The sequence below is a fragment of the Oncorhynchus keta genome, chromosome 21 (assembly GCF_023373465.1).
Source record: "Oncorhynchus keta strain PuntledgeMale-10-30-2019 chromosome 21, Oket_V2, whole genome shotgun sequence".
NCBI lineage: Eukaryota > Metazoa > Chordata > Actinopteri > Salmoniformes > Salmonidae > Oncorhynchus > Oncorhynchus keta.
In genome coordinates, this window is record NC_068441.1 from 55205842 (window position 1) to 55233794 (window position 27953).

Sequence of the window (27953 nt, forward strand, 5' to 3'; positions counted from 1 at the left end):
TAGTTTGTTCATGTATAGAACATAACATAATATATCATTTACCTTATATATGATTCATAAGGTAATAATTTAGTGTAATGTAATATAATGTTCATAATATCGCCACGGCTTGCGCGGGGGGATCGAACCAGGATTTAAAACGCTCTCTTGGAGAGGAAGTGAGGTTCTTTGCCGAGACAAAACAGATCCATGACTTCGTCCCCAAAATGGCACCCTATTCACTATGTAGTGTAGTCCACTAGTTTTGACCAGAGCCTTATGGGTCCTAGTCAAAAAGTAGTGCACGATATAGGGAATATGGTGCCATTTTGGTTGCAGACCCATCTTTTCATATGCAGTTAAGGAACAATACGCTTCACCCAGCCAATCCCAGCCCACAACATGGCCAGACCAGCTGCAGGAGCTAGTCTCTGCCTAGGACTGCCTCTACACTACACCATCTCTGTGCTAGTCTCTCCCTCTCTCCTTCTCTTTGAATCTATCTTTCTCTAGAGTACTAGTTTATGTGCCTAGAAGTGATATAGGCTTAACCACTGTGCAAACTGCATTAGATCATCGTTACAAACATAGACAACAAAAAAAAAATACAAAAAACAACCAGAATATTATGAAAAGTACATTTCTCTTGGTCTGTTTTTGTCTTTAGTTATAGAGTCTCCTTTCGATGTTCAAGTGCTTCTGTTTCTGGTTTTGGACAGGTACGATTCTCGTAGTAGTAGGAGACATACAGTATGTCCATACATATGTTTCTAAATGTATAGAAATATACAAATGTACATGTTATATGCATCACTTGAACATACTTGTGTTTGTGTTAAAAAATATCTTTGTTTTAAATAAAAATTTAAAAAATCCATACCTACACTCAGTAGGGTGAGATCACCTCCGTAAAGGTGACCCCCCAGACACTGCAACACATTGGCACTATCTTCGTCATTCAGTAGGGTGAGATCACCTCCATAAAGGTGACCCCCCCCCCCCAGACACTGCAACACATTGGCACCATCTTCGTCATTCAGTAGGGTGAGATCACCTCCATAAAGGTGACCCCCCAGACACTGCAACACATTGGCACCATCTTCGTCATTCAGTAGGGTGAGATCACCTCCATAAAGGTGACCCCCCCCAGACACTGCAACACATGTTCTGCTCTTCTATGTTCTGTTCTTCTATGTTCTGTTCTTCTATGTTCTGCTCTTCTATGTTCTGTTCTTCTATGTTCTGTTCTTCTATGTTCTGTTCTTCTATGTTCTGCTCTTCTATGTTCTGTTCTTCTATGTTCTGTTCTACAGCGTAGCATGTCTCAGACTACTCCTAGCACTTCCTCTTTCCTTAGACAACAAAAAAACAGGCTGTTCCAAAGGCAAGATGACAAGCTTCCCAAACCACTGAGGAGAGGAGACAGGGCTTCTTCCTCTTCCTCTTCCTGTCAACCCTCTGAGAGACCAACAGAGCTCTACAAGCCAAGCAGACTTCCATTTGGCCTCTGATTTGTCCCTGTCCACGCACCGTCAGTCCACCATCCCAGGCTATATGCTGTCAAAGCCAGCCAGCCAATCTCTGAAGAGAAGAGAAACACATTCACATCCAAGATGGCTGCTCAAGCCCCCCACCACCACCACCCCTTCATGTAGATTCCAGCGTGTCGAGCTGGAACACGTTGTGATTGGTTGGCGTGGTGAAGAACAGCTGGTCATTGGTGGAGGTGTGGTTGTCACACGGGCTATTGAGACCCAATGTTCTCTCAAAATCCAAGAGCTGACCCATGAAGTTGAAGTTGGGTGAGATGTTGGACTTCTTCTGTTTCACAAAGTCGTACGCGTCGTTGAGCGACAGGTTGAGCTTCTGCATCAGGTAGGCCACGGTTACCGTTACCGAGCGACTGATCCCTGCCAGGCAGTGCACCAGGATACCACACTTTTTGGAACGAGCTTCGTCTGGAGGGGTTAGAGAAAAGATAGAGGTACAAATTAGTTTTATGTGTTTAAGACGCAACACCATTTAGAGCTACACCATCTCCACCTCTCTGGTTTCAGGAGTTATAATGAGAGAACAGCTACATCAACTCCACCTCTCTGGTTTCTAGAGTTTATAATGAGGGAACAGCTACATCAACTCCACCTGTCTGGTTTCAGGAGTTTATAATGAGAGAACAGCTACATCAACTCCACCTCTCTGGTTTCTAGAGTTTATAATGAGAGAACAGCTACATCAACTCCACCTCTCTGGTTTCTGGAGTTTATAATGAGAGAACAGCTACATCAACTCCACCTCTCTGGTTTCTAGAGTTTATAATGAGAGAACAGCTACATCAACTCCACCTCTCTGGTTTCTAGAGTTTATAATGAGAGAACAGCTACACCAACTCCACCTCTCTGGTTTCTGGAGTTTATAATGAGGAACAGCTACATCAACTCCACCTCTCTGGTTTCTAGAGTTTATAATGAGAGAACAGCTACATCAACTCCACCTCTCTGGTTTCTAGAGTTTATAATGAGAGAACAGCTACATCAACTCCACCTCTCTGGTTTCTAGAGTTTATAATGAGAGAACAGCTACACCAACTCCACCTCTCTGGTTTCTAGAGTTTATAATGAGAGAACAGCTACACCATCTCCACCTGTCTGGTTTCTAGAGTTTATAATGAGAGAACAGCTACACCATCTCCACCTCTCTGGTTTCTAGAGTTTATAATGAGAGAACAGCTACACCATCTCCACCTGTCTGGTTTCTAGAGTTTATAATGAGAGAACAGCTCCATCAACTCCACCTGTCTGGTTTCAGGAGTTTATAATGAGAGAACAGCTACACCATCTCCACCTGTCTGGTTTCTAGAGTTTATAATGAGAGAACAGCTACACCATCTCCACCTCTCTGGTTTCTAGAGTTTATAATGAGAGAACAGCTACACCATCTCCACCTGTCTGGTTTCTAGAGTTTATAATGAGAGAACAGCTACACCAACTCCACCTGTCTGGTTTCTAGAGTTTATAATGAGAGAACAGCTACATCAACTCCACCTCTCTGGTTTCTAGAGTTTATAATGAGAGAACAGCTACATCAACTCCACCTCTCTGGTTTCTAGAGTTTATAATGAGGGAACAGCTACATCAACTCCACCTCTCTGGTTTCTAGAGTTTATAATGAGGGAACAGCTACATCAACTCCACCTCTCTGGTTTCTAGAGTTTATAATGAGAGAACAGCTACATCAACTCCACCTGTCTGGTTTCTAGAGTTTATAATGAGAGAACAGCTACAACAACTCCACCTGTCTGGTTTCTAGAGTTTATAATGAGAGAACAGCTACATCAACTCCACCTGTCTGGTTTCTAGAGTTTATAATGAGAGAACAGCTACATCAACTCCACCTCTCTGGTTTCTAGAGTTTATAATGAGAACAGCTACAACAACTCCACCTGTCTGGTTTCTAGAGTTTATAATGAGAGAACAGCTACATCAACTCCACCTGTCTGGTTTCAGGAGTTTATAATGAGAGAACAGCTACATCAACTCCACCTGTCTGGTTTCTAGAGTTTATAATGAGAGAACAGCTACATCAACTCCACCTCTCTGGTTTCTGGAGTTTATAATGAGAGAACAGCTACACCAACTCCACCTCTCTGGTTTCTGGAGTTTATAATGAGAGAACAGCTACATCAACTCCACCTCTCTGGTTTCTAGAGTTTATAATGAGAGAACAGCTACACCAACTCCACCTGTCTGGTTTCAGGAGTTTATAATGAGAGAACAGCTACATCAACTCCACCTCTCTGGTTTCTAGAGTTTATAATGAGAGAACAGCTACACCAACTCCACCTGTCTGGTTTCTAGAGTTTATAATGAGAGAACAGCTACACCAACTCCACCTGTCTGGTTTCTAGAGTTTATAATGAGAGAACAGCTACATCAACTCCACCTCTCTGGTTTCAGGAGTTTATAATGAGAGAACAGCTACACCAACTCCACCTGTCTGGTTTCTAGAGTTTATAATGAGAGAACAGCTACACCAACTCCACCTGTCTGGTTTCTAGAGTTTATAATGAGAGAACAGCTACACCAACTCCACCTGTCTGGTTTCAGGAGTTTATAATGAGAGAACAGCTACACCAACTCCACCTCTCTGGTTTAAGGAGTTTATAATGAGAGAACAGCTACAACAACTCCACTTCTCTGGTTTCTAGAGTTTATAATGAGAGAACAGCTACACCAACTCCACTGTCAACAAGTTTTCAAAGATGTTACTGAGTTGCAGTTCATATAATGAGAAACCAGTCAATTGAAATAAATAAATTAGGCCCTAATCAATGGATTTCACATGACTGGGCCTGGGAGTTTATAATGCATAGCCAGGATCAGCCAATCAGGTTTCTAGAGTTTTCTCCACAAAAGGGTTTTAATACAGACATAAATAATCCTCAGTTTCATCAGCTGTCTGGGTGGCTGGTCTCAGACAGGTGAAGAAGCAAGATGTGGAGGGTTGGCGTGGTTACACGTGGTCTGCTGTAAGGCTGGTTGGACGTACAGCCAAATTCTCTAAAACAGACATTGAGTCGGTTTATGGTAGAGAAATTAACATTACATTCTCTGGCAGCAGCTCTGCTGGACATTCCTGCTGTCAGCATGCTACACCAACTCCACCTGCTCCCTCAAAACTTGAGACATCCGTGGATAGAGTTGTGTGTGACAAAGCTGAACATTTTAGTTTATAAGAGGCCTTTTATTGTTCCGAGCACAAGGTGCACCTGTGTAATGATGATGCTGTTTAATCAGCAAAGGTGAAATGCTCACTAACTGGGATGTAAACAAATTGATGCACTAAATTTGAGAGAAATTAGCTTTATGTGCATCTGGAACATTTCAAGAATCTTTCATTTCAGCTCATGAAACACGGGACCAATTATATTTTGTTCAGCATATATTGCGTTATTTTACGGCTGTTTAAGACACCTACATAAGAGTGTCAAAACCCACATTTATTCAAATGTGTTGTTTTCCCCCCTGCAAAGACGTTTCCTTTCATTTGAAAGTCTGGAGCAGTTGGAAATGCCAGCTTTGGAGTGATGAATCACGCTTCACCAACTGGCAGTCCAACGGACAAATCAGGGTTTGGCAGATGCCAGGAGTACACTTCCTGCCCCAATGCACAGTGCCAACTGTAAAGTTTGGTGGAGGAGAAATAATGGTCCGGGGCAGTTTTTCATGGTTCGGGCCCTTTAGTTCCAGTGAAGGGAAATATTAACACTACAGTATACATTGACATTCTAGACGATTCTATGCTTCCAACTTAGTGGCAACAGTTTGGGGAAGGCCCTTTCCTGGTTCAGCATGACAATGCCCACGTGCACAAAGCGAGACCATACAGAAATGGATTGTCGAGATCGGTGTTGAAGAACTTGACTGGCCAGCACAGAGCCCTGACCTCAACCCCCATCAAACACCTTTGGGATGAATTGGAACACTGACTGCGAGCCAGGCCTAATCGCCCAACATCAGTGCCCGACCTCACTAGTGCTCTTGAGCTGAATGGAAGCAAGTCCCCGCAGCAATGTTCCAACATCTAGTGGAAAGCCTTCCCAGAAGAGTGGAGGCTGTTATAGCAGCAATGTTCCAACATCTATTGGAAAGCCTTCTCAGAAGAGTGGAGGCTGTTACAGCAGCAATGTTCCAACATCTAGTGGAAAGCCTTCCCAGAAGAGTGGAGGCTGTTATAGCAGCAATGTTCCAACATCTAGTGGAAAGCCTTCCCAGAAGAGTGGAGGCTGTTATAGCAGCAATGTTCCAACATCTAGTGGAAAGCCTTCCCAGAAGAGTGGAGGCTGTTCCAACATCTAGTGGAAAGCCTTTACAGCAGCAATGTTCCAACATCAGCAATGTTTAGCAGCAATGTTCCAACATCTAGTGGAAAGCCTTCCCAGAAGAGTGGAGGCTGTTATAGCAGCAATGTTCCATCATCTAGTGGAAAGCCTTCCCAGAAGAGAGGCTGTTATAGGCAATGTTCCAACATCTGTTATAGCAGCAATGTTCCAACATCTAGTGGAAAGCCTTCCCCCAGCAATGAGTGGAAAGCCTTCCCAGAAGAGCTGCTGTTATAGCAGCAATGTTCCATCATCTAGTGGAAAGCCTTCAGAAGAGTGGAGGCTGTTATAGCAGCAATGAAAGCCTTCCCAGAAGAGTGGAGGCTGTTATAGCAGCAATGTTCCATCATCATTCCCAGAAAAGGCTGTTATAGGGGAGACCAACTCCATATTAATGCCCGTGATTTTGGAATGAGCTGTTTGATGAGCAGGTGTCCGCATACATTTGGTCATGTAGTGTATTTCCCTAAACGATGAGGAGCAAACCCCGCTACCACCATTCCGGAGATCGACCAAGACCTTTAAATACTTCCCGACTCTGACTCGATCATTTCACGTCATAGTGTATTTCTTAAATACGACACTTTCAAAACAAACAAGGCATCGGACATTCCAGAGCCAAACAAAAACTCCACATTCCCATGAAGCTGAAGAGGGGAACACACTGGATATTCCTTGGGGATGGGAGAAGGTACGTCTGGTAGACTGATTACTGAAGTACAGAAACTAACGTCAAATCGTCTGGTCTGAAGTACAGAAACTATCGTCAAAATAGTCTGATCTGGAATACTGTTACTAAAAATAAATAGTCTGAGCTGTAAAATTGAAAGTCTAATCTCAAATACTGAAACTAAAAACAAATAATCTGATCTGAAATACTGAAATGTATGAAATTATATGAAATTGCACATAACAACTCTAAGCAAAGCTCTCTGTTACTATCCTTTGTGCATAGTCGTGACTCAACTGTCGTGACTAACCATTATTCCTACACTGTGTAGTGGGATTGAGTCAACAGTCAAGAAAATCTTCTTGGGTTTTCTATTGATACTTTGAATGCGAGGTGAAAACGAGTCTATATTGGTAGACATTGTGTTGTGCCTCTGAGTAAGTGAAGAGAAACTCTCTGAAAATAGTTATCCATCTCAAATAGCACCCTATTCCCTATATAGTGCACTACTTTAGACCAGGACCCTATTCCCTATATAGTGCACTACTTTAGACCAGAGCCCTATTCTCTATATAGTGCACTACTTTAGACCAGGCCCCTATTCCCTATATAGTGCACTACTTTAGACCAGGACCCTATTCCCTACATAGTGCACTAATTTAGACCAGGACCCTATTCCCTATATAGTGCACTACTTTAGACCAGGGCCCTATATAGTGCACTACTTTAGACCAGGGCCCTATATAGTGCACTACTTTAGACCAGGGCCCTATTCCCTATATAGTGCACTACTTTAGACCAGAGCCCAATTCCCTATATAGTGCACTACTTTAGACCAGGGCCCTATATAGTGCACAACTTTAGACCAGGGCCCTATATAGTGCACTACTTTAGACCAGGGCCCTATATAGTGCACTACTTTAGACCAGGGCCCTACATAGTGCACTACTTTAGACCAGGGCCCTATATAGTGCACTACTTTAGACCAGGACCCTATATAGTGCACTACTTTAGACCAGGGCCCTATTCCCTATATAGTGCACTACTTTAGACCAGGGCCCTATTCCCTATATAGTGCACTACTTTAGACCAGGGCCCTATTCCCTATATAGTGCACTACTATAGACCAGAGCCCTATTCCCTACATAGTGCACTACTATAGACCAGGGCCCTATTCCCTATATAGTGCACTACTTTAGACCAGGGCCCTATATAGTGCACTACTTTAGACCTATTCCCTATATAGTGCACTACTTTAGACCAGGGCCCTACATAGTGCACTACTTTAGACCAGGGCCCTATATAGTGCACTACTTTAGACCAGGGCCCTATATAGTGCACTACTTTAGACCAGGGCCCTATTCCCTATATAGTGCACTACTTTAGACCAGGGCCCTATTCCCTATATAGTGCACTACTTTAGACCAGGGCCCTATTCCCTATATAGTGCACTACTTTAGACCAGGGCCCTATATAGTGCACTACTATAGACCAGAGCCCTATTCCCTATATAGTGCACTACTTTAGACCAGGACCCTATTCCCTACATAGTGCACTACTTTAGACCAGAGCCCTACATAGTGCACTACTATAGACCAGGGCCCTATTCCCTATATAGTGCACTACTTTAGACCAGGGCCCTATATAGTGCACTACTTTAGACCAGGGCCCTATTCCCTATATAGTGCACTACTTTAGACCAGAGCCCTACATAGTGCACTACTTTAGACCAGGGCCCTATATAGTGCACTACTTTAGACCAGAGCCCTATTCCCTATATAGTGCACTACTTTAGACCAGGGCCCTATATAGTGCACTACTTTAGACCAGGGCCCTATTCCCTATATAGTGCACTACTTTAGACCAGAGCCCTACATAGTGCACTACTTTAGACCAGGGCCCTATATAGTGCACTACTTTAGACCAGAGCCCTTGTCCCTATATAGTGCACTACTTTAGACCAGGACCCTATTCCCTACATAGTGCACTAATTTAGACCAGAGCCCTTGTCCCTATATAGTGCACTACTTTAGACCAGGGCACTATATAGTGCACTACTTTAGACCAAGGCCCTATATAGTGCACTACTTTAGACCAGGGCCCTATATAGTGCACTACTTTAGACCAGGGCCCTATTCCCTATATAGTGCACTACTTTAGACCAGGGCCCTATTCCCTATATAGTGCACTACTTTAGACCAGAGCCCTTGTCCCTATATAGTGCACTACTTTAGACCAGGGCACTATATAGTGCACTACTTTAGACCAAGGCCCTATATAGTGCACTACTTTAGACCAGGGCCCTATTCTCTATATAGTGCACTACTTTAGACCAGGACCCTATTCCCTATATAGTGCACTACTTTAGACCAGAGCCCTTGTCCCTATATAGTGCACTACTTTAGACCAGGGCACTATATAGTGCACTACTTTAGACCAAGGCCCTATATAGTGCACTACTTTAGACCAGGGCCCTATTCCCTATATAGTGCACTACTTTAGACCAGGACCCTATTCCCTATATAGTGCACTACTTTAGACCAGGGCCCTATACAGTGCACTACTTTAGACCAGGGCCCTATTCCCTATATAGTGCACTACTTTAGACCAGAGCCCTATTCTCTATATAGTGCACTACTTTAGACCAGGGCCCTATTCCCTATATAGTGCACTACTTTAGACCAGAGCCCTATTCTCTATATAGTGCACTACTTTAGACCAGGCCCTATTCCCTATATAGTGCACTACTTTAGACCAGAGCCCTATTCTCTATATAGTGCACTACTTTAGACCAGGCCCCTATTCCCTATATAGTGCACTACTTTAGACCAGGACCCTATTCCCTACATAGTGCACTACTTTAGACCAGGACCCTATTCCCTATATAGTGCACTACTTTAGACCAGGGCCCTATTCCCTATATAGTGCACTACTTTAGACCAGGGCCCTATTCCCTATATAGTGCACTACTTTAGACCAGGGCCCTATTCCCTATATAGTGCACTACTATAGACCAGAGCCCTATTCCCTATATAGTGCACTACTTTAGACCAGGGCCCTATATAGTGCACTACTTTAGACCAGGGGATTCCCTATATAGTGCACTACTTTAGACCAGAGCCCTATTCCCTATATAGTGCACTACTTTAGACCAGGGCCCTACATAGTGCACTACTTTAGACCAGGGCCCTATATAGTGCACTACTTTAGACCAGGACCCTATATAGTGCACTACTTTAGACCAGGGCCCTATTCCCTATATAGTGCACTACTTTAGACCAGGGCCCTATTCCCTATATAGTGCACTACTTTAGACCAGGGCCCTATTCCCTATATAGTGCACTACTATAGACCAGAGCCCTATTCCCTATATAGTGCACTACTTTAGACCAGGACCCTATTCCCTACATAGTGCACTACTTTAGACCAGAGCCCTACATAGTGCACTACTATAGACCAGGGCCCTATTCCCTATATAGTGCACTACTTTAGACCAGGGCCCTATATAGTGCACTACTTTAGACCAGGGCCCTATTCCCTATATAGTGCACTACTTTAGACCAGAGCCCTACATAGTGCACTACTTTAGACCAGGGCCCTATATAGTGCACTACTTTAGACCAGAGCCCTAGTCCCTATATAGTGCACTACTTTAGACCAGGACCCTATTCCCTACATAGTGCACTAATTTAGACCAGAGCCCTACATAGTGCACTACTATAGACCAGGGCCCTATTCCCTATATAGTGCACTACTTTAGACCAGGGCACTATATAGTGCACTACTTTAGACCAAGGCCCTATATAGTGCACTACTTTAGACCAGGGCCCTATTCTCTATATAGTGCACTACTTTAGACCAGAGCCCTTGTCCCTATATAGTGCACTACTTTAGACCAGGGCACTATATAGTGCACTACTTTAGACCAAGGCCCTATATAGTGCACTACTTTAGACCAGGGCCCTATTCTCTATATAGTGCACTACTTTAGACCAGGACCCTATTCCCTACATAGTGCACTAATTTAGACCAGGGCCCTATTCCCTATATAGTGCACTACTTCAGATCAGAGCCCTACTCCCTATATAGTGCACTACTTTAGACCAGGGCCCTATTCCCTATATAGTGCACTACTTTAGACCAGGACCCTACATAGTGCACTACTATAGACCAGAGCCCTATTCCCTATATAGTGCACTACTTCAGATCAGAGCCCTACTCCCTATATAGTGCACTACTTTAGACCAGGGCCCTATTCCCTATATAGTGCACTACTATAGACCAGGACCCTATTCCCTATATAGTGCACTACTATAGACCAGGACCCTATTCCCTATATAGTGCACTACTATAAACCAGGACCCTATTCCCTATATAGTGCACTAGTATAGACCAGGACCCTATTCCCTATATTGTGCACTACTATAGACCAGGACCCTATTCCCTATATTGTGCACTACTATAGACCAGGACCCATAGGTAATAGGGTACCATTTGGGACTCATCCCAGGCGTGACCATGAGGAGGATATTAATAAACCTGTCTTGAATGTGGTGTAAGCTTCCAAAAGGCTCTTCTCTCCTGCCAAATATCACTGTGACTTCATTCCTTTTCACGTTGTGTTTCACTGTCGTACAATAGAAGTGATTGTTGTTTTAACCCAGGGTTTCTTCATGAAGAGACCCTGAACAATAACAAGGACCCATAATGATCGCGTAGCTTTAAAAGGCTTCATAAACACTACATGAATGTGTTACAAATCATCTATAACCGTATGTCATGCTTTATAAAAGGGTTCATAAATGGGATATAACTTACTATGACAAACCTGTGCTTTATCAAGGGTGACAGAAGCATTGCTTAGTAAAGGCTTCGTGAATCATTAAATGGAGGCTTAACAAAATCACTTATAACCCTGTCATTCATCTCGGTAGAGCATTGCAATGTCAGGATATTGAATTCAACTCGCGGGACCAACCATAAGTAGCACAACCTCTTTCCATCTTGGGTGCATAGTCAATATTGGACCTGACCTCAATTTCCCCCACAATGCTGTGCTGCAGGGTGACACATACTCTAAAGTGCAGGAAAGGAAGGCCCAGAGTTACCTCTGCTGCAGAGGATAAGGTCATTGGAGTTATCAGCATCAGAAATTGCAGCTCCAAAAAAATGCTTCAGGGAGTTCAAGTAACAGACACATCTCAACATCAACTATTCAGAGGAGACTGTGTAAATCAGTCCTTCGTGGTCAAATTGCTGCAAAGAAACCACTACTAAAGGACATCAATAATAAGAGGAGACTTGCTTGGGCCAAGAAACACGAGCAATGGACGTTAGACTGGTGGAAATCTGTCCTTTGGTCTGATGAGTCCAAATTTTAGATTTTTGGTTCCAACTGATGCAGAGCTGGTGAACGGATGATCTCCGCATGTGTGGTTCCCACTGTGAAGCATGGAGGAGGAGGTCTGATGGTGCTTTGCTGGTGACACTGTCAGTGATTTATTTAGAATTCAAGGCACACTTAACCAGCATGGCTACCACAGCATTCTGCAGCGATATGCCTGGTTTCACTTAGCGGGACTATCAATTGTTTTTCAACAGGACAATAACCCAACACACCTCCAGGCTGTGTAAGGGCTATTTGACCCCAAGAAAGAGAGTGATGGAGTGCTGCATCAGATGACCTGGCCTCCACAATCACCCGACCTCAACCCAATTGAGATGGCTTGGGATGAGTTGGACCGCAGAGTGAAGGTAAAGCAGCCAACAAGTGCTCAGCATATGTGGGAACTCCTTAAAAACTGGCAAAGGGCAAAGGGTGGCGACTTTGAAAAATCTCAAATATAAAATATATTTTGATTTGTTTAACACTTTTTTGGTTACTACATGATTCCATATGTGTTATTTCATAGTTTTGATGTCTTCCCTATTATTCTACAATGTAGTAAAAATAAAGAAACTCCTGGAATGAGTAGGTGTGTCCAAACTTTAGTCTGGTACTGTATAAGACTGGGACATCAACCATTCTAAACTAGCCTTAATGGGAGTGACCATAGAATTCTATAGGAGTGACCTCACTGAGTAAAGGATTTGTCATCATCACTAATAACACAGTTAAAAAGGCATAATTATGGTTAAACCCTGCCCATTTCCAAAATGTATCTTCTTAAAATGTGATTTTAACCCCTAACCTAAAAGCCACACTTTTTCTCCCCAATTTTGTGATATCCAATCGGTAGTTACAGTCTTATCCCATCGCTGCAACTCCCGTACGAACTCGGGAGAGGCCAAGGTCGAGAGCCATGCGTCTTTAGAAACACGACCCTGCCAAGCCGCGCTGCTTCTTGACACACTGCTTCTCTTAACGTGGAAGCCAGCCGCACCAATGTGTTGGAGGAAACACCGTGGCTACCGTGTCAGCGTGCATGCTCATGGCCCGGCCCGCCACAAGGAGTCGCTAGAGGGATGGGACAAGGACATCCCGGCCAGCCACAAGGTGTCGCTAGAGCGATGGGACAAGGACATCCCGGCCAGCCACAAGGAGTCGCTAGAGCGATGGGACAAGGACATCCCGGCCAGCCACAAGGTGTCGCTAGAGCGATGGGACAAGGACATCCCGGCCAGCCAAACGCTCCCATAACCTGGAACGACGCTGGGCCAATTGTGTGCCGCCTCATCGGTCTCCCGGTCGCGGTCCCGGTCGCGACACAGCCTGGGATTGAACCAGGGTCTGTAGTGACGCCTCCAGCAATGCGACGCAGTGCCTTAGACCGCTGTGCCACTCGGGAGGCCCCATGAAGGCCAAGTTTGATGCATTGGTCCACCAGACCTTCATTTGGGTTGGAAGTGTCTGGGAATGAGATTCGTCGCAATGTGACTAACATGACTTCACTTTAGAGCGTATTCCAATCCTTCACCACAACAGGTCACCCTTTATAAAGCACGTGTTTATATCATATTTGACATAGTGGGTTATGTCACATTTGACCTTGGTGATTACGTCACAGTTCTGCCACATTTATGAACCCTTTATAAAACCACGACATACGGTTATAGATGCTTTGTAACACATTTATGTAGTGCTTATAAAGGCTTTATGAAGGCTTTATAACATGAATGTGATTTAAAGAGGGACCGAATAATACCAGTAATTCACATAACTATAAGGCTAATTTGGGGAATGATGTCTGTCAAGTAATGTATGAGATTATGTTCTGTACATCCAGCCATCTTGAGGTTTTTATCTTCTGACTGAAGGCTAGTAGCCATGTCAGACAACCACATTACAGAAATGGAATAAGGTAACGGAATACGGTAACGGAAAAGGTAATGGAATACGGTAACGGAAAAGGTAATGGAATACGGTAACGGAAAAGGTAATGGAATACGGTAACGGAAAAGGTAATGGAATACGGTAACGGAAAAGGTAATGGAATACGGTAACGGAAAAGGTAATGGAATACGGTAACGAAAAGGTAACGGAATAAGGTAACGGAATACGGTAAAGGTAACAGAATACGGTAACGGAAAAGGTAACGGAATAAGGTAATGGAATAGACGTGTGGACTCTTAGACAACATTAGCATGAGGTCTTTGCCATCTCTGTGTTACAGTAGACGAAGAAGCTGGCATCAACCGAAACAACCCTAACCTCTAGGTGCAGTGGAGGATAACACCCATCATTAAAAACTAAAGTCTTCACAATGGTTCTCAAGATGACCTGGCCTAGTTCATTCATAGATTCCCTTCCGTAGTATAATGAGTGTGCTAGAAACCTGTAGGCCAACTTTTGATTAGTTAATTAAAAAGGTCCTCTCTGTGGTTTGATAATAATATAATCCCGCCAATGACTCAGATCAAGTCATGACTCTTTCATGGTGTGAAATGAGGCGTGTAGCAGGAAATACCACAAACCGCTCAGAAGACATAAATCAACTCAGAGTTCAATATTGTTCCTTGGAGGGTAAAGCAAGGTTTTGTTCCTTGGAGGGTAAAGCAAGGTTTTGTTCCTTGGAGGGTAAAGCAAGGTTTTGTTCCTTGGAGGGGTGAAGCAAGGTTGTGTTCCTTGGAGGGGTGAAGCAAGGTTGTGTTCCTTGGAGGGGTGAAGCAAGGTTGTGTTCCTTGGAGGGTGAAGCAAGATTTTGTTCCTTGGAGGGTGAAGCAAGGTTTTGTTCCTTGGAGGGGTGAAGCAAGGTTGTGTTCCTTGGAGGGGTGAAGCAAGGTTGTGTTCCTTGGAGGGGTGAAGCAAGGTTGTGTTCCTTGGAGGGTGAAGCAAGATTTTGTTCCTTGGAGGGTGAAGCAAGGTTTTGTTCATTGGAGGGGTGAAGCAAGGTTTTGTTCCTTGGAGGGTGAAGCAAGATTTTGTTCCTTGGAGGGTAAAGCAAGGTTTTGTTCCTTGGAGGGTGAAGCAAGGTTTTGTTCCTTGGAGGGGTGAAGCAAGGTTTTGTTCCTTGGAGGGTAAAGCAAGGTTTTGTTCCTTGGAGGGGTGAAGCAAGGTTGTGTTCCTTGGAGGGGTGAAGCAAGGTTGTGTTCCTTGGAGGGTGAAGCAAGATTTTGTTCCTTGGAGGGTGAAGCAAGGTTTTGTTCATTGGAGGGGTGAAGCAAGGTTTTGTTCCTTGGAGGGTGAAGCAAGGTTTTGTTCCTTGGAGGGTAAAGCAAGGTTTTGTTCCTTGGAGGGTGAAGCAAGATTTTGTTCCTTGGAGGGGTGAAGCAAGGTTTTGTTCCTTGGAGGGTAAAGCAAGGTTTTGTTCCTTGGAGGGTGAAGCAAGGTTTTGTTGCATCTGAGATAGAACTAGTTAGCTTGACTAATAAATCTATATTATATGTTTTGAGTATGTACTTATCAATCTATATGTTTTACACAATAAGATTTATACTACATGTTGAAGACAATAACACCCGTTATGGTACTTGTTATTGTATAGGCGGCAGGAAGCCCAGCGAAAAGGTTTCTAGTTCGAATCCCCAAGCTGACGAGGTGAAAAATCAGTAACTTAATCCTAATTGCTCTGGATAAGAGCGTCTCTGTTAAATGACTAAGATTTATTTTTAAATATATATAATAATAAATGTATAAATCTATATGTTTTAAGCTAAAATATGTTTTATTGTATTTATAAATACAATAAGTAATAAGTAATAAGACAACTTGTTTGGCTCATCCCTCAATAGATATGAGGCACAATAAACGTTTGATTCATCTATTGATGCCTAATTTAACGTTAAATAAATATGTATATAACCTGAATGTTGGTGAAATGACAGCAAGGATACACAGGCCCTGTCTACACTTGACAGTTCATGCAGCTTTAGCATTCTGATCTTATGAGTTCTGATCCTGGCATTCTGAACACGGCATGCGTCTACACCTACAGTAAATGTGTCTACCGTGTCCACAGTGTGTCCTGATTCTCTTTTCCAGCGCTATATTCAAATGCCAGTGTCTACTCCACAAACGGTGGAATAGGCTAAATATGATAATAACACCACAACTGATGGCAGTAGCTAACTAGCCAGCTAACTACAGTAACTATAGTAGCTAACTAGCCAGCTAACAACTGTAACTAACTAGCCAGCTAACTAGTCAGCTAACTACTGTAACTAACTAACATACCAGCTAAATAATACAACTAACTAACCAGCTAACTACTGTAACTAACTAGCCAGCTAATTACTGCAACGAACTAGCCAGCTAACTACTTAAACTAACTAGCCAGCTAACTACTGCAACTAACTAGCCAGCTACCTACTGCAACTAACTAGCCAGCTAACTACTGCAACTAACTAGCCAGCTAACTACTGCAACTAACTAGCCAGCTAACTACTTAAACTAACTAGCCAGCTAACTACTTAAACTAACTAGCCAGCTAACTACTGTAGTTAACTAGCCAGCAAGCAATTCTAAAGGGATTGGAAAACATTGTTAGCATAACTCTAGCCAAACAAAACATATTTTTATAAATGTTATCCAACTGGCTAGAATTTATGAGGCCAGCAAACATGTCCAGACTGAGGAGTAATCCACACACAACGCATTCCTGACTACCTGTTGAAGCGGTCAGACAGATCTGAACACAATCAGACCACAAAGTGACTTTCGTGCATCTAGACCCGTATTTTCAATGCATTTTTTTGTATTTTGATAGCATAAGTCACATGTAAGTGTCAAGTTTAGACACGACCATGGTTCTCAGATGAATCAAATATGAGATGGGTTCATGAGATGTTACAAAAATGAACATCCCAAAAACAAGACTTTAAAATACTGTAAACTCACATCTGATTTGTAAAAGACTGTAAACTCCAAATTATCTGTAAATCTGTAAAGATTCTCATTGGCTGGCCCTTGCTTCATATTCATAGCCAAACCCACTGGCTCCAGGTCATCTATAAGTCTTTGCTAAGCAAAGCCCCGCCTTATCTCAGCTCACTGGTCTCCATAGCAGCACCCACACGTAGCACGTGCTCCAGCAGGTATATCTCACTGGTCATCCCCAAAGCCAACTCCTCCTTTGGCCACCTTTCCTTCCAGTTCTCTAATGCCAATGACTGGAACGAATTGCAAAAATCATTCAAGCTGGAGACTATATATCCCTCACTAACTTTAAGCATCAGCTGTCAGAGCAGCTTACCGATCACTGCACCCGTACACAGCCCATCTGTAAATAGCCCACCCAACTACCTCATCCCCATATTGTTCATTTGCTCCTTTGCACCCCAGTATCTCTACTTGCACATTCATCTTCTGCACATCTATCACTCCAGTTTTAAATTGCTGAATTGCAATTATTTTGCCACTATGGCCTATTTATTGCCTTACCTCCCTAATCTTACTTCATTTGCACACACTGTATATAGATTTGTATATTGTGTTATTGACTGTATGTTTGTTTATTCCATGTGTAACTCTGTGTTGTTTGTGTTGCACTGCTTTGCTTTATCTTGGCCAGGTCACAGTTGTAAATGAGAACTTATTCTCAACTAGCTTACCTGGTTAAATAAAGGTGAAATTAAAACATCAAGGTGAAATGAAAATGTTTAAAAAAATAAGACCGTAAACTCCAACGGATTTGTAAAAACATCCAAATGAGGCCGCTTATACTCACCAATGAAAGAAATGGCCTCTGGGAAAAACTGCGAGAGATTTTGGCTCCAGTGATCGGAGATGGGGATCTGTTTGTACTTGAAGTCTCCGTCGTGTTCAAACATGTTGGGCAGGTTGGGCGTGACGTTCAGGATGTACTTAATATTATACTTCCCCAGGATGTCCAGATTGGTGGAGTCTTTGGCACAGCCCAGGTAGAGGTACGGTAAGATCTGGACCGGGAAGGCAGGCTGGTTGCTGGGGAGAGGGCTGCCCTCGGACTCGGTGGCGCTGACCGGTTCCCTGTCCGATGACTCCCCATCAGAACAGTCAGAGCTGATCCTCAGCCCGCCCAGACCCAGGACGGAGGCCGGCGGGGAGCTGCTGGGGCAGGAACAGTCCAGGTTGGTCTCACAGTGCTCAGGGTACTCGGTCTGGAACTTGTTGAAGCCACCTGGAAACAACAACAGAGACTAATTAGAATAAAATAGAATATAGTAGAGTAAAATACAATATAACTATTGTCCTGGAAACAACAACAACACATAGAGGGATCAGAATCCAAATAGAATATAGTAGAGTAGAATATAGTAGAGTAGAATATAGTAGAGTAGAATATAGTAGAGTAGAATATAATAGAGTAGAATATAATAGAGTAGAATATAATAGAGTAGAATATAGTAGAGTAGAATATAATAGAGTAGAATATAGTAGAGTAGAATATAGTAGAGTAGAATATAATAGAGTAGAATATAGTAGAGTAGAATATAGTAGAGTAGAATATAATAGAGTAGAATATAATAGAGTAGAATATAGTAGAGTAGAATATAATAGAGTAGAATATAATAGAGTAGAATATAGTAGAGTAGAATATAATAGAGTAGAATATAATAGAGTAGAATATAATAGAGTAGAATATAATAGAGTAGAATATAATAGAGTAGAATATAGTAGAGTAGAATATAATAGAGTAGAATATAATAGAGTAGAATATAGTAGAGTAGAATATAGTAGAGTAGAATATAATAGAGTAGAATATAGTAGAGTAGAATATAGTAGAGTAGAATATAATAGAGTAGAATATAATAGAGTAGAATATAGTAGAGTAGAATATAGTAGAGTAGAATATAGTAGAGTAGAATTGAATAGAGTAGAATATAGTAGAGTAGAATATAATAGAGTAGAATATAGTAGAGTAGAATTGAATAGAGTAGAATATAATAGAGTATAATATAATAGAGTAGAATATAGTAGAATTGAATAGAGTAGAATATAGTAGAGTAGAATTGAATAGAGTAGAATATAGTAGAGTAGAATATAATAGAGTAGAATATAGTAGAGTAGAGTATAATATAGTAGAGTAGAATTGAATAGAGTAGAATATAGTAGAGTAGAATTGAATAGAGTAGAATATAGTAGAGTAGAATAGAATAAAGTAGAATATAATATAAGAGAGTAGAGTATAGTAGAGCAGAATATAATACACAGCATTTACCTATCTATACTAAATAAAAAAAATACACTGTACCAAATCATTTAAAATTCTACAATGTGATTTTCTGGATTTTTTTCTTCTCATTTTGTCTGTCATAGTTGAAGTGTACCTATGATGAAAATTACAGGCCTCTCTCATCTTTTTAAGTGGGAGAACTTGCACAATTGGTGGCTGACTAAATACTTTTTTGCCCCACTGTATATGTACCAGACAGGAACAGGATATGGACCTACTTCTTATTTTACTTGGTAAAAATAAATGTATACTGATATATTATCACATTACATCCTATAACACAATAATAAACCCATCTCATACACGGATGTTTCCACTCCAATAAAAACGCGGAACATGTTGTTGTTGTTGTTTACATTTACATTTAAGTCATTTAGCAGACGCTTGTTGTTGTTGTTGTTGCCCATGCTACAGACAGCTGTAAGATCCGCTAATATTGCTAATATTTGGCCACCTTTCCTTCCAGTTCTCTAATGCCAATGACTGGAATGAATTGCAAAAATCATTCAAGCTGGAGACTATATATCCCTCACTAACTTTAAGCATCAGCTGTCAGAGCAGCTTACCGATCACTGCACCCGTACACAGCCCATCTGTAAATAGCCCACCCAACTACCTCATCCCCATATTGTTCATTTGCTCCTTTGCACAGTCCTAGTGCATTACTTTGGTGAAAAACTTCCTGCAGCTAGTAGCTTACCGCTGATCTGATCTAAGGAGACATTAAAAGTGACAAAGTGTTATGTGTGGACTTTTTTTTTGTGAATGACAGATGACAGTGAGCCTCAAACATGTAGGCCTATGGAATATTTCTCACAACTATTACAATGTTCACAGTGACAATATAAGCCAATAACCGGCCTATGGGTAAGGACTGTAATGATTCTGTAATGTTATTGTAATGAAACAGGAAGAGGGAGCAGGTCTCGAACCGTCGACCTTCTAGCCCGAAGTCCAGCGCGCTATCGACTGTGCCGCTCGTGGTCCGCGCGTTAACATTACGAATAGGTTGCAGGTCTTTCTGTAACAGGGTTTATGTTTCCACTGCAGAAATATATGCATTCGATGTTTATGTATTCCAATTGGTTGGTTTAATTTACATATCAATAAGGTGTTATGCCATTGGTCATGCTTGCAGATAGGGGGAGATCGTGAACTTCAATTCTTCTTAGTCTGATATTTCAATGCAAGCGGTCACATTCTGAAATACTATATTCTATTTTCATATTTACAATGTGTAAGAGTTCACTGTGTACATGTCCTTAATGAATGTATCTAATTAACACTTTGTTCTAGCTAGCTATTTGTGTGGGTAGCTATCAAGTAAACACAATATATGTGTGTACATACCCGTTAGATATTGGGGGACATCCTGGGATGTGCTTTTGGATGTTTTTGCTGTAATTGTCAAATTAGCTCCCTGCTAACTCCATTATTTCCATACTAACGGAAGAAACACGAATTTACAGCCATCAACATACTGGTGCCCTGCGAATGTACTTCCTTGTGTCTATCGTCAGGTACTTACGTAATGGATGTGAAACGGATGGCTTAGTTAGCGGTGGTGCGCGCTAAATAGAGTTTCAATCGGTGACGTCACTGGCTCTGAGACCTTGAAGTAGTGGTTCCCCTTGCTCTGAGACCTTGAAGTAGTGGTTCCCCTTTGCTCTGCAAGGGCCACGGCTTTAAAAAATATATATGTTTTTTTTATTTCACCTTTATTTAACCAGGTAGGCTAGTTGAGAACACCTTTATTTAACCAGGTAGGCTAGTTGAGAACACCTTTATTTAACCAGGTAGGCTAGTTGAGAACACCTTTATTTAACCAGGTAGGCTAGTTGAGAACACCTTTATTTAACCAGGTAGGCTAGTTGAGAACACCTTTATTTAACCAGGTAGGCCAGTTGAGAACACCTTTATTTAACCAGGTAGGCTAGTTGAGAACACCTTTATTTAACCAGGTAGGCTAGTTGAGAACACCTTTATTTAACCAGGTAGGCTAGTTGAGAACACCTTTATTTAACCAGGTAGGCTAGTTGAGAACACCTTTATTTAACCAGGTAGGCTAGTTGAGAACACCTTTATTTAACCAGGTAGGCCAGTTGAGAACACCTTTATTTAACCAGGTAGGCTAGTTGAGAACACCTTTATTTAACCAGGTAGGCTAGTTGAGAACACCTTTATTTAACCAGGTAGGCCAGTTGAGAACACCTTTATTTAACCAGGCTAGTTGAGAACACCTTTATTTAACCAGGTAGGCTAGTTGAGAACACCTTTATTTAACCAGGTAGGCTAGTTGAGAACACCTTTATTTAACCAGGTAGGCTAGTTGAGAACACCTTTATTTAACCAGGTAGGCTAGTTGAGAACACCTTTATTTAACCAGGTAGGCTAGTTGAGAACACCTTTATTTAACCAGGTAGGCTAGTTGAGAACACCTTTATTTAACCAGGTAGGCCAGTTGAGAACACCTTTATTTAACCAGGTAGGCCAGTTGAGAACACCTTTATTTAACCAGGTAGGCTAGTTGAGAACACCTTTATTTAACCAGGTAGGCTAGTTGATCACCTTTATTTAACCAGATGGAACACCTTTATTTAACCAGGTAGGCCAGTTGAGAACACCTTTATTTAACCAGGTAGGCTAGTTGAGATCACCTTTATTTAACCAGGTAGGCCAGTTGAGAACACCTTTATTTAACAGGTAGGCCAGTTGAGAACACCTTTATTTAACCAGGTAGGCTAGTTACCTTTACCAGTTGTTTATTTAACCAGGTAGGCTAGTTGGAACACCTTTATTTAACCAGGTAGGCCAGTTGAGAACATATTTAACCAGGTAGGCCAGTTGAGAACACCTTTATTTAACCAGGTATAGTTGAGAACACCTTTATTTAACCAGGTAGGCCAGTTGCAGATGGTCCCTGGTAGGCCAGTTGAACACCTTTATTTAACCAGGATATGGGCGAGACCTGGGACGGTCAATTAGACAGTTTTACTGTTATATGGGTGACTGTTGTTAATGTGTGCAGATGGTCCCTGGTTCGTGCCCAGATATGGGCGAGGGGACGGTCTAAAGTTCTACTGTTATATTGTGTTGTTAATGTGTGCAGATGGTCCCTGGTTCGTGCCCGGATATGGGCGAGGGACGGTCTAAAGTTCTACTGTTATATTGTGTTGTTAATGTGTGCAGATGGTCCCTGGTTCGTGCCCGGATATGGGCGAGGGACGGTCTAAAGTTATACTGTTATATTGTGTTGTTAATGTGTGCAGATGGTCCCTGGTTCGTGCCCGGATATGGGCGAGGGGACGGTCTAAAGTTATACTGTTATATTGTGTTGTTAATGTGTGCAGATGGTCCCTGGTTCGTGCCCGGATATGGGCGAGGGGACGGTCTAAAGTTATACTGTTATATTGTGTTGTTAATGTGTGCAGATGGTCCCTGGTTCGTGCCCGGATATGGGCGAGGGGACGGTCTAAAGTTATACTGTTATATTGTGTTGTTAATGTGTGCAGATGGTCCCTGGTTCGTGCCCGGATATGGGCGAGGGGACGGTCTAAAGTTCTACTGTTATATTGTGTTGTTAATGTGTGCAGATGGTCCCTGGTTCGTGCCCGGATATGGGCGAGGGGACGGTCTAAAGTTATACTGTTATATTGTGTTGTTAATGTGTGCAGACGGTCCCTGGTTCGTGCCCGGATATGGGCGAGGGGACGGTCTAAAGTTCTACTGTTATATTGTGTTGTTAATGTGTGCAGATGGTCCCTGGTTCGTGCCCGGATATGGGCGAGGGGACGGTCTAAAGTTATACTGTTATATTGTGTTGTTAATGTGTGCAGATGGTCCCTGGTTCGTGCCCGGATATGGGCGAGGGACGGTCTAAAGTTATACTGTTATATTGTGTTGTTAATGTGTGCAGATGGTCCCTGGTTCGTGCCCGGATATGGGCGAGGGGACGGTCTAAAGTTATACTGTTATATTGTGTTGTTAATGTGTGCAGATGGTCCCTGGTTCGTGCCCAGATATGGTCGAGGGGACGGTCTAAAGTTCTACTGTTATATTGTGTTGTTAATGTGTGCAGATGGTCCCTGGTTCGTGCCCGGATATGGGCGAGGGGACGGTCTAAAGTTCTACTGTTATATTGTGTTGTTAATGTGTGCAGATGGTCCCTGGTTCGTGCCCGGATATGGGCGAGGGGACGGTCTAAAGTTATACTGTTATATTGTGTTGTTAATGTGTGCAGATGGTCCCTGGTTCGTGCCCGGATATGGGCGAGGGGACGGTCTAAAGTTATACTGTTATATTGTGTTGTTAATGTGTGCAGATGGTCCCTGGTTCGTGCCCGGATATGGGCGAGGGGACGGTCTAAAGTTATACTGTTATATTGTGTTGTTAATGTGTGCAGATGGTCCCTGGTTCGTGCCCGGATATGGGCGAGGGGACGGTCTAAAGTTATACTGTTATATTGTGTTGTTAATGTGTGCAGATGGTCCCTGGTTCGTGCCCGGATATGGGCGAGGGGACGGTCTAAAGTTATACTGTTATATTGTGTTGTTAATGTGTGCAGATGGTCCCTGGTTCGTGCCCGGATATGGGCGAGGGGACGGTCTAAAGTTATACTGTTATATTGTGTTGTTAATGTGTGCAGATGGTCCCTGGTTCGTGCCCGGATATGGGCGAGGGGACGGTCTAAAGTTATACTGTTATATTGTGTTGTTAATGTGTGCAGATGGTCCCTGGTTCGTGCCCGGATATGGGCGAGGGGATGGTTCGTGCCCGGATTGGGGCTCTAAAGTTCTACTGTTATATTGTGTTGTTAATGTGTGCAGATGGTCCCTGGTTCGTGCCCGGATATGGGCGAGGGGACGGTCTAAAGTTATACTGTTATATTGTGTTGTTAATGTGTGCAGATGGTCCCTGGTTCGTGCCCGGATATGGGCGAGGGGACGGTCTAAAGTTCTACTGTTATATTGTGTTGTTAATGTGTGCAGATGGTCCCTGGTTCGTGCCCGGATATGGGCGAGGGGACGGTCTAAAGTTCTACTGTTATATTGTGTTGTTAATGTGTGCAGATGGTCCCTGGTTCGTGCCCGGATATGGGCGAGGGGACGGTCTAAAGTTATACTGTTATATTGTGTTGTTAATGTGTGCAGATGGTCCCTGGTTCGTGCCCGGATATGGGCGAGGGGACGGTCTAAAGTTATACTGTTATATTGTGTTGTTAATGTGTGCAGATGGTCCCTGGTTCGTGCCCGGATATGGGCGAGGGGACGGTCTAAAGTTATACTGTTATATTGTGTTGTTAATGTGTGCAGATGGTCCCTGGTTCGTGCCCGGATATGGGCGAGGGGACGGTCTAAAGTAGTTATTGTGTTGTTAATGTGTGCAGATGGTCCCTGGTTCGTGCCCGGATATGGGCGAGGGACGGTCTAAAGTTCTACTGTTATATTGTGTTGTTAATGTGTGCAGATGGTCCCTGGTTCGTGCCCGGATATGGGCGAGGGGACGGTCTAAAGTTCTACTGTTATATTGTGTTGTTAATGTGTGCAGATGGTCCCTGGTTCGTGCCCGGATATGGGCGAGGGGACGGTCTAAAGTTCTACTGTTACACTTACTTGTATTATATTTTGTACAGTTTTTGTCATTGTTGTGATGTTTAATGACAAAATATCTAGTCTGATATTGACATGCAAGCGACGAATCCAGAGTCTACAGCCATCAACATTGTCCAGCACATCTAATCATAATCATAGGTCTACAGGATCTAATGTGCCTCCTTGTGTTTATCGTCAGAATAAACACCAATCAACTGGGGCCGCTGGCTGGAGAGTCCTTTCCTTCAAATCAACATCGCAAGAGAGTTAATAATAATATAATAATATATGCCATTTAGCAGACGCTTTTATCCAAAGCGACTTACAGTCATGTGTGCATACATTCTACGTATGGGTGGTCCCGGGGATCGAACCCACTACCCTGGCGTTACAAGCGCCATGCTCTACCAACTGAGCTACAGAAGGACCAGGACCAGGAGTTCTACAAAGTACATTCACATCTGTTACGCTGATGCTGAGACAGTTGTTACATTAGTAGCTAGTCTTTTTCTGCCCTGAAGAAGTGGTTCCTGAATATCAGACAAGTGAATCTGAAACATGTTTGGAATATTTTCCTCAAGTACTATTATTTTCCTACACACATGAGATAGGACATGAATAGGTCTATGACAAGAACGGGGTTGATTGTGTGGTATAAATAATAGGGTTTTTATATAGCCTAGACTAGTTTCAGATAAGCACACAGAGAAGAAATAGTTTCTGTTCTGTTCATTCATGAAATGCACGTCTTTTCCTGAAGAAGCACTTGACAACATGGCGGAGCCATTTTAGAACATTAATTGAAAACATATTTGTTTTGGCCAACATTCTTTCAAAGTTAAAACCCTCAAATAATGAATATAACATATGTACTCTATTAGATTAACAATCGAAAATCCGGTTGAAACACTATGATTCTTACTACTGTCACGGTGTGGGAATATAAGCGAATATTTTACAATAGAATAAGTTACTTTCACGACTGCTTATTATGTATAGGCTTTCGTGAAGGGGAATGGGAATTAAACATCGAGATAAATATTATTAGTTTCATTATCTTGAAGCACTTGAGGAAAATATAAGCCTTTATTTTATTTTTTTTGACACATTATTACATAGAAACCGTGGCTGCCTTCCGTTGACTTTTCATTTAGACAATAAATATTTGACAACTTTAATATGACAAAGAATACAATCAAATAGCCACTCCATAGTCGATAATAACATTATAGCGAGAGGGAAACGAACGGATTCATAGTTGCATTCCGCTGCCTTGAATGAGCTACAATGTAACTTTGCGCTCAAGTCCATTTGTGTAACAGTTACATTAGACGAAGAGTCGAGCTAGTCTCCAAACTCGGTCACGTAGGAATAGAATATAAATTGTGCTTTAAGTCGATTTGTTGTTGTTGTTGTTGTTGACAAGTAGCCTAGTCTTTATACGTTGAAAATGTACCAGGAAACATAAAATAAAATAAAATACGAGAACATAAAAACAAAAACAAATCTAAAAGATCGAAGAAGTTTCATTCTCACCTTCCAGGTAGAAAGCCTTACAACCTTCATCTCGGAGCTTTTGCAACAGCAACCCGAGAACAGAGCTCGCCACCCCGGTCTCCTGCCAGTCCGTAGTGGCCTCGTCATAGAGAAGAACCATGTCTGTCTTGCACCGCTTCACGAATTTCTCTTTATCCTCGTTGTTGGGGATGATGGACCGGATCGGTAGATTCCCCTTCTTCAGTCTCCGCAGCATCAAACCGGGGATCGTCAGGTTGATGGCCGACTCAATGTGCGACGATTCGTAAAGCTCGTGAGATCGGCAGTCCAACAGCAGTAGTGAGCTCACCCCGAGCCCGGACTCCAGTTCTTCTTGAAGCCATTCCACACTTTTACTCGACATAATCTCTGTCACGTCCCGGGAACCGTTCCAAAGATTAATTTTCATTAGGGAAATGTGGAGATGGCTCTTTGCAGTAACATGAGGAGGGAAATACAAATCACAGCACAACTTCTACTGCTGTGGATAAGGACAGAACCGAGTCCGCTCTGATCACTTTCGTCCACCGATACAGTAACACCGCTGTTCGCCAAGGCTGGTAGACGGAATGAACACACCACCAGGCTTGAACACATTAAAGATATTTTATTTCAGTCCGTTGGCTAGAAATTATGCTGGGTTCATTCAGATGCCGTCGACGTCCATTTGACACTGCGGTCTTTTAAGCGGTCCTTTATTAATGAAAATGACCTATATCGCGTTATTATATAAATCTGATGAAAATGTGGATTCCGGATGAATCGTCGCTATAGCACATGTTTTTAACATGTTTGCCATTCGACCGCCTCCCGTGTGTCATTTCCAGTAACCGCTGTGACAAGCAGGCTGAACTAAAAGGGGTTTGCAGAGAGTAGACATGTCACTGTGGAAGGAGGAGCTGGGCAACAGTTAAAGACGTAGCATACAGCATGGGAAAGGTTTTTGCAACTTTCAGACATCATATCCCTCTCTCTCTCACCAATTTGGACAGCAACAAATGGCCTAAAATATTACGCTGATAATTAATTCAACCTTGTCGGATTCCTAGGGGGGAAACCTAGTCTATTATAATCTCCAAATGCGTAATTGCGTCTAGACACCTTTTGGCACATAGGATATATGACAATGCCAATTCATAGGAGCCATTGAACCATAACACCCCTTCTAAACGTCCACATAGATGCTTTTCAATACAGAGATATTAGAAACTAAAAGGACAACGCATAATGCTCTATCGATGGCTACAGAAGACTCAGATGCAGCCGGTTCCTCTTTAACAGATCTGCCCCACTCTCTGTCTCACCCTCCATCCTCTCTCTCACCCTCCCAACCTGATAAGAACATTCGTTATGAATGGACCGCCCCTCGATTGAAAAAAAAATATCTCATGGTTGATCAAATCTGACTGAAATTAACCTGTAGTTGATCACAAGCAGACGTGTTGTCTGCTCTATTCTATTTCATTCTACTATATTCCATCCTGTGGTATTATAATATAATCTATTACATTATATTCCATCCTGTGGTATTATAATATAATCTATTACATTATATTCCATCCTGTGGTATTATAATCTAATCAAATACATTATATTAAATTCAGTTTATTCTATTTCATTCTATTCTATTCCATTATATTATATTCCATTATATTCTATTTCATTCTATTCTAATATATTACATTATATTATATTCCATCCTATTC

The 27953-nt window shown here is 42.4% G+C and overlaps 1 protein-coding gene across 1 annotated transcript; it reads right to left on the reverse strand.

Annotated features, from left to right (window-relative positions):
- Positions 1-1626: 1626 nt before the first annotated feature.
- Positions 1627-27094, reverse strand: LOC118379285 (dual specificity protein phosphatase 7-like). Its single transcript, XM_052474243.1, has 3 exons — positions 26248-27094; positions 17633-18064; positions 1627-1937 (listed from the first exon to the last, which is right to left on the reverse strand). Exons 1-3 carry the CDS (start codon positions 26654-26656, stop codon positions 1627-1629), a joined length of 1152 nt encoding a protein of 383 aa, XP_052330203.1. The 5' UTR covers positions 26657-27094.
- Between the last annotated feature and the right edge of the window lie 859 nt (positions 27095-27953).